Here is an 8522-nt window from a genome sequence, read left to right on the forward strand (position 1 = left end):
GAGAGCTGGGTCAACGAGATGTACCCATGGGAGTGGAAGATGATGGTCGTGCTACCAATATGCCGAAAGAGGAATAGAGGAGAAAGGAGAGAGAGAGAGAGAGAGAGAGAGAGAGAGAGAGAGAGAGAGAGAGAGAGAGAGAGAGAGGAGAGAGAGAGAGAGGCAAAGAGGAATAGAGATGGAGTGGAAGTGAAAAAAGGGTGAGTGAGTGAGTGAGTTATGCGAGAGAGAGAGAGAGAGAGAGAGAGAGAGAGAGAGAGAGAGAGAGAGAGAGAGAGAGAGAGAGGGAGAGAGAGAGACGAGAGCTATGCGCCCATCCACAAACGTTTAGCACTGACACACAGCGCTACGAGATGCAGACATGACCAATGCAACCCAATGAAGTCGAAATGCTGTCAGGCGGATTCACTTTACCAGTAGCTGCCGCCTGCCAGTAGCAGCTCTCAATGCCGATCGTTTCAACGGAAGCATTAGGTATCTACATCACCGAAATTCGAGCACAGGCAAGGCTGCATGAAGTCGAGCTCCTGCAAAAAAAAAAAAAGAGAACTTACACGATTGTGTGCCAAAGGGACTCGCTCAGCACCGCTAGTGTACGCATTGCAGCATCCGGCTTCCCACTGCGCCCAGGCTTCCCCGAACGTCGTCCCTCTCTACGGAACGGCAGACGCAGCGGTCTCCGCGTCGGCCGGCAGCGACGACGACGAAAAGGGACGTCGACAGTGCCGTACAGAGCGGCGGACGCGACGGCCTCTGCGGACAGGCCATTCCTCGCGCCGGAGTCTGTGTACTTGGAAAGTTGCAGCTTCTGGGACCGTGAAACGTGCTAGTTATGTGATGCATTGACTTTGGAGGCCGGCGAAGTCATGAAAGTGAAGTCTAGAAAAGCGAAACACAAGTCTAAAAGTCTGGAATAGCGAACTCGTCTCCATTTAGCATCCGGATGCCGGATATACCTTTTAGCATCTGGTAGAAATAGAAAATCAGACCTTTCGGCAAATGAAGTTCAGTTCAGGCAACCTATAAGTAGCATTGCAAATATCAGCAAACAAATTGGGTAACACTACCTTTGGACGGGCGATATTGAGGCGGACACAACCGCTGTCTTTCCGGTCATCAGCCGCCGTGTCTCCCTGTCATCGCCATGGCTGGAAAACAGTACAGAGCCGCCGGCATCTGAGCTGCTGTGGGTAGCAACTACAGGACAAGCTCTCCCTTGATCCCGACACCCAGCACCCACACCCATGCTACGGACCGGTCGCCATTGACCGAGAGACGGCGCTGTACCCATATGACGCCTGTGACCATATCATACGGTGGGCGAGCCGATCGCAGTGCCCTGCTGATGACACATTCAGTGGGAAGTGAATGCGAGCGGATCAGTCTCACACGACCCGGCGGCACCATAGGGTCCGAATCACGGGTCGGCAGACACCAGACCGTGCCGACGCTGCTTCTGCGAAATGGAGCTTCCGGCGAGCTCGTCTACAATGGCAGATGACGAAAGAGCCGGCTAATAAAGCCCGTTGGCGAGGTTAATTGTGTCAAAAAGAACAAACGTATTTAGAGGGCTATTTTAAGACACGTGTCTCAGAAGTTAGTTATTCTTGGCCATCCCACAGGCGCGTATGAGCGTACTGCGTAGCATAAAAACGCATATGCTGAAGACATGCCTACATAAAAACGTGATGTATCTAGTTTTTACTGCGTCACAAGGGGCGAACACCATTCAATCGCGCTTAATGCATATGGAACGGCAAAAATACCTGGAATTTATAGCAAAGCCGCAGTCCAGTCTTTCTCACTACCGTTGTTAAGGCATGTTTTATATATGCCCTTTACTTGATGTTAATGATTTTAACCCGCGCCCTGCTGGGGGTCCTGGATTTCCACGCCCTGCTGGGGGGGGGGGTGTTTGAACACCCCCCCCTTCTAACTCGGCTCCTGGGCGACGTAGCGATACGCGGAAGGCGGCGTTCGAAAGAGCGTCAAAAATAATGACGAAATCACTTCGGTCAATTTTTTGGTCAGGGCAAAGGTCAGGTCACCAGAGGTCATTGAAGGCAAAATTTCGCCGATTTCCAGGTCGAATGTCGAAAATTTCCAAGAAGCCAACGCATAACTCGGGAACCAATAGAGCTACAGCGCCGCGGAAAAGCGCATTCGATAGCCCTATTAACGCCCTTTCTGAGTAACTCTCTCAGATTTGACCTAACGTCAACGGTTTTGCCTGCAGGGAGCAAAAACTGCAAAAATAGCCGATTTTTTCGAAAACAGTTTTTCTGCAATAACTTTTGACCCAAGCCTTGTACGAGCTTACTTTTACCGCCATCGTGTTCCTCTCGTCAAGACGCATCGAATGAACTATAACTTGACCTTGAAGGGTCAACTTGAAAATTTGACCTCAGGTCAAGGTCATGACCTGACCGGAAAGGGTCATGTTGCATATCAGTCGATCCGTATCGTCGAGCTGAACACATCTAAGGCGTTTTCATCGCTCTAGCATGCATCTATCAAAAGTTATTTGCGAAAAACTGTTAGATACCATTCGTGACCTGAGATGACCTCAGGGCATAAACAAGGGTCACGGACACCATTTTCAAGTTCAGTGTGTCTAAAACACTTGTAATTCGGTGTTTGGGAGTGTTTATAATGTCTTTCATCCAAAAGAGACTCATTTCAATTTTCTCCCATTGACTTATAATGGGTAGGTCGCAAAATTGACCTGACCTTAGGTCATCGATATCAAAATTCTGAGATATACATTTTGTACATGCTATTGCCCTTAGCAATTGCTGAAAGTTTCAAAGCGATCGGTCACTCGGTGTAGCTATGACAGACATTGAAAGTTTTTATGAGGTGAGGTCACTTCAAGTGACCTGGTGACCTGACCTTGAATGACCTTGGTCTGAAATTTTCACAACATGTGTAAAATTGATGTATGATAAGGTGTACCAAAAACGGCGGCGCTCCGCGCCGCCGTTTTTGAGATATTCGCGAAAAACCACAACCAGCAGGGCGCGGGTTAACGTAATTTCTAATTTCTAGATAACGTATAACCCAATAGAGGTTCAAGACGCGCTGAACCATTATAAATGATTACCTCAGCAGGTTTGGATCGATAAAAAATTAATGCAACAATTTCCCCTGAACAACGTCATTGACAAAATTCCCAAAAGAAAAAAAAGGACAGAGTAGGGGAAAGTGGGGTAAGACGGTCAGGGTAGGTAAGACGGGCACCCCTACTGCAGACCAAACCAATAGCGCTACGAGCGAGAAAAATTAGGACCAGAATTGCCTTTCCCACTACACACCACCATTGAAGTCTGGTGAATTTGTGTTCAGTCGATGATCTTTTATTTTGATTTCTTTAAAACACTCATTTCATTGAAAACATCAATAATGTATTGTGCAAGCTTTTGTGTGCAGCACTATAGAGTTAAAAACTCGCAATCACTTGTGGTACACTCATATGCCACCAGTGTTCATTTACCTCGGATTTGCTTTGTCTGCATCAAATTGTCCACAGAGAAAAATCGTGCTGAACTTCTGACATTGAGTTTGGGGTAAGACGGACAACTATGAATCCAATGGGTCTGTAATGGTGAAAATAGTTTTGTTGCTATAGGAAAAAAAGAAGCATTTCTAATAAGAATGTGTTCGAATCCGATACTCACAGAAATGTTAGCAATATTCCTTCGGCACAGTTTATTCTCGAATAATGAATGAGAAAAACGGTTCTGAATGGCATAGCTAGGGCCTATATACGAGCATACGCCTTCTGCACGAATCTCGTGTAACTGCCAAGTTCCGAAGCACTTGAGACCAACGAGCGACTGTATCAATGCGGCTAACCTCGGTCTTACCCCATGGGGTGAGGTAATACGGGTTTTTGCAAGGTTTTGCAAAAATAGCTGCAGTTTATTTGTTGAATCAGATATTTTTTTTTTTTAGAAATTTTGTCCGAATGGATGAATGGGTGGCTATGGGCCTGGGTGCTCCGCTAAGCAGTGCTTGTTGCGAATGACACCACGGACCCACCACCCCACCTTGCCCGCGCCCGGTTCACCGGTGATAATTTAGATCGAAAGTTTAACGTGCCGCAGGTAGATGGCGGCACGGTCCTCCCGGGTCTAGCGTGGCCCTCTCTCGCCAGTTGCCAGCTGGCTTAATATAGGAACGCGGGTCAAACGACGTGGAGCTTCCGGGCCGCGAACTCGCTGCCACCGAGTTAGGAGACGGACGCCTTATCCACTAGGCCACGGGGAGGACGGGGAGATATAAGTCTCATATTCTAGCAAATGAAAGTAAACTGTCTAAAAAAGGTTTTCACTCAGTTTCCCGTTTCTATGATGTTTCTAACCGGCCGAAAAATGGCTCCAAAGTTAAGGTGCCCGTCTTATCCCACTTTCCCCTACAAATAACACAATCAACCAGAATAGATGACACCCACAGCTCCATAAACCACCTCCATTCATCCCCGTGTATAACAGCCGTCTGCCACCCGCCCAAAGGGCGGCTCTGGGGCGCCGTGAACTCCTCTGATTAACAGCTCCTCTCGGCCTCATCCACCACGGCCCGCTACCCACACACCGTATCCGACCATCGGCACCCGCCGTCGGCTCTAACCTTTCACACCAACAAACTGCCAATTAAATGACGCGGCCGCATCTGTCCGGCAGACCGACCAACTGATGCAATGCACGGACCGTCCGACCGCGTCCCAAGCACCGCCGGCCGGCCGCCCACCCCCCTACCTCCGTCCCACCGGGGAGGGAGGGGAGGGGTGCGATGACGACAGCATCTCGTCGTCGGATCTGCGGCCCGAGAGGATCTCCGGAACCGGTCGCGCACACCGGAACTAGCCCGATCAATACGGCGCCGCGTTTCCGGTGGAAAAGGTCAGGAGCACGGCCGCCGCCCGCCGTCCGGCCCCGTGACGTCAGCGGACTCTCGTCTTCTCTCGTACGAGAGTCGGTCAACTGGCAGGAGTGGTGTCTATTCTGGGTGGTGGCGATCAAAAATGCATCACCAGAGTGGCCGTCGAAGTTCCTCGCAGTCTACGCCGGACGTCAGATGTTCAGAGACCTGGCGAGTCTCAGTAAACGTAGAGACATCTGGCGGTCAGTTGCAGAGGTGCAGCTTCATGTTTCAACCGCAACAGTCGCTGAACGGCGAACAGTGAAACCAAACAATAAATATGCTATGGCCTCCGACCAATGTGAAAGTATTTTTCCTTCAAACGGGGTATATGACATTTGTAGCTGTGGGGCTCAGAGGCGCAATAGGTTAGTCTCTTGTATTAGTCTCTAGGTATTTTCGGCTGTGCCGCCGCCGGGGTACTGATGCTGAGCGCATCCCAAACCTCCAAGTTCACCAGCCATGGTCAATTTGCCCAATTCTCTAAGAGACATTTTACTACCCATCATATTGATTAATAATCAACCGAAGAACCGCTTTTCGTGTTTAGAGCTAGTCAATCATGGAACAGCGATATCATCATATCAACCATAAAAAGTCCCGGATGCCGATCTTCAATTCATACCGAGCCTTTGAAACACATCTAAAACGATTAGCCAATATCCGCACCAATATATTTACGGTCATCTATGTACACACATGCACGAAGCTACACCAACAGATCGCACGGCCCCCGTCGTCCCTGCCAACGTCCGGCTCATTTTCGGCTGTTGGGCTGCGGCAGCCTGTCCTTCTTCATGTCCAGCTCGAGGTCAAAGTAGGACATTGGGTTATACCGGTAGTACTCAGGGTTCTTGTAGGTGCCCGCCTTGCTCGCTCCAGGCCCAACTGAAGATGGGATAAGTAGAGATGATTTTATCCGACGGTAAAACTAATGAACGCGGGGATAGCAAAGACAGATCATCACATGTGGTGACTAAGTGTTGCGGGTTCAACGTGTACAAGCTCCCGCTGTCGTATCCCACAAAAAATGAAAGCTGTTTATGTTGTTGGCGACATTTTTGCCGCTAAATTGAAATCAAAATGATGCCTAGCAAGAGGCTACATGAGCTGAGCCTGACACACACTGCTTGAAATACTGGCTGCATGGGCAGTAATCGCCACGTCATGTGTGGATCGCCCATGATCGTAAATACAATACAATACAATGGTATTTAAAAGCTCATGAAGACTGAAATTGGACTAGGCGTCACGGAGCAGTTGGAGACTCACCGGGGGTGTCGTCAGCGGGCGGCGGTGACGCCGCGCCCTTCGAGGCCGGCGGTGGGGGCTGCGTCTGACCCGACATCAGCCGACACGACACCAGCTGAATGACAAAACGATGTTACTTGGGGAACACAATTGTGAGGATGTTGCAATACCCTGAGACAGGCAAACAAGTAGGTACACATGTGGATGGAGACTAGTGGTGCCAGCCTAGTGGGGGAGAAATCACATAATTATAAGCAACTAGGTACTTTTTAAAACCAACACCATCAGAAAAATCCTGATTTCAGTTTGAGGAATGAGAAAGAACCTCTCAGAAAAATGTCCTTATTAACCATTCACATCATTCCAGTGAGATGCAAGGACAAGGTACAACATTAAATGTCCTGCAACTAATATGCTTTTTTGCCTGATCATAGGTACTAACCTGGATGTGACGAGATGACAGCATTGCCGCAAACATTTTGAGAAATTTCTGAAAGAGAGGAAATCAAAATTAGGGAAAATCAAGCAGGAGCCCATCTCACTATTCAACGGCAATATAAGCATATAGAGCAGGAAAGAAGCAGACTCTTTCATAAATCATAGATGTTACCAGCTTCACAGCTTTTAGCCAGGTGGCAATATAAGATAAAATCACATTCAGTTGACAAATAATTGTAACAATTATTTATTTTACCCTTCCTCTTTTAATAAATTTGGCTTACACATTTGAATGAGTTCAAGGCAAATCTTTGTTAATGGATACTTGAAATTGCTATTTTCAACTATGATAAAAGAAACAAACATAACCTGACTAAAATGTCCTGATGTAATTTGCTCTTAGTCTTAACTAGGTAACTTATGCATCATAGCCTTAATTTGTCCCAAAGCAAAGGTTTAAAAATGTTAAGGGCCACACCTAGCTCGACAGTCGACAGGGCCCATACTGGAATTTTCCCACTTTCACAAAATTAGTTTTTTGCAACAGATTCATGATTTTTCAGGCTCAAAATAATCACCGAAGAAAATAAAACCTAATTATAAAAGATAATTTTCTATATTTCAATGTAGGAAGAGTTCTTCAGTTTTAAAAGAGTGCAAAAGAGGGAAATGACCCCTGCAAGTGAGAATGCAGCAATGAGTGACAAACTGCATTTATCAAAACATCAATTCAGAGCACTGCAACTGTGATCTTGGTACATCGGCCTCTTGGTTCTTGTTCAACCAATAAGTAGAAAACAAATTATTTATGAAAGTCACAATATAAATCCTTTCCTATACGTCTACCGCCTCCCGTCTTCCTAACCCAGAGTATATAGAACACCTAACCAAAGTTCCTAACCAAAGCAGTGAGTTTGTGAGTTCCAAGTTCACTCAATATACCCTGATTTCCAAGACCCAAGTTCCAATTTGGTTTCAAATGTCAGTAACTCCTTTTACATGACAGTAAATTTTTTCTTTCATGTTCGAAAGCCTACATTTGCCGGTCCCTTGACATCATCTAGATGTCTTTTCTGCGGCTCGATTGGCTGTGATAGCATATGACGTCAAATACGAACCACTTATTTGACAGCAGGTAATCATTAACAGTAGAAGCTGGTATGTACAGAACACGTTATTATTTCAGCAAATGTCACTTGGACGCCAGAATGACTTGCAAAAATCTAGTGCTGAGAAACTAACTCGTTTTGGAGTCGTTTCAAGCCAGGTGCCTAGTCATTTACTCAATACTCATGCAACCAGCAACTGACGCACCAATAATAAATATTAAATATTAAAAAAAAAATCGTCAATTAGTACGAAGTGTTCAAAACTCGGTGGTTAAAAGGTGCTCAGCTTTACCGAATAAGATAAGATATATGTAAGACACCTCAGTCTTCAGATACAGCCTCCGGTCTTACTGCATGTCTGTATTCCTGTGTTCTCAGCTTGACCGAACACACAACACACAACCAGCCGCGCCTCCGGCCGCGCTCCACACACACACCCAAGGCTATAGAACTCCAGGTAAGGACACCAGCCGTTTGACCTTGAACGCCGCCGGCCGGCCGATGACGTCATTGGAGGCAAGCCGGCTCGGCGGACACACAAGGCGAATCCATAACGGAGGGGCGTTGGAACGTTGCGGGAGCCGGGGAGATATTTTAATGTGGTTGTATACCACCATTGTTATGTTTATTGATCTACAGACTGCATTCTTTTAAACCTCGATGCACTCTAGGCCTGGATGGTTCGTACATTCGTGGAACGATCACCCCGTCCGAAGTCCGTGGTCGTCGGTCGAAGCTGTCATAGTATTAAAGACACTAAGACGGGTGCAATAACGGCGATCCGATCTCGTCTCTGGCGAATCT

General features: G+C 47.1%; 1 protein-coding gene across 1 annotated transcript; it reads right to left on the reverse strand.

The window, feature by feature from the left end:
* Positions 1-5577: 5577 nt before the first annotated feature.
* Positions 5578-7699, reverse strand: LOC122387010 (NADH dehydrogenase [ubiquinone] flavoprotein 3, mitochondrial-like). Its single transcript, XM_043376803.1, has 4 exons — positions 7647-7699; positions 6614-6661; positions 6193-6286; positions 5578-5808 (listed from the first exon to the last, which is right to left on the reverse strand). Exons 2-4 carry the CDS (start codon positions 6647-6649, stop codon positions 5678-5680), a joined length of 261 nt encoding a protein of 86 aa, XP_043232738.1. The 5' UTR covers positions 6650-6661; positions 7647-7699; the 3' UTR covers positions 5578-5677.
* Positions 7700-8522: the final 823 nt, after the last annotated feature.

This window comes from Amphibalanus amphitrite, unplaced genomic scaffold (genome assembly GCF_019059575.1).
Source record: "Amphibalanus amphitrite isolate SeventyFive unplaced genomic scaffold, NRLGWU_Aamphi_draft 000270F_arrow, whole genome shotgun sequence".
In the NCBI taxonomy this organism is placed as follows: Eukaryota; Metazoa; Arthropoda; class Thecostraca; order Balanomorpha; family Balanidae; genus Amphibalanus; species Amphibalanus amphitrite.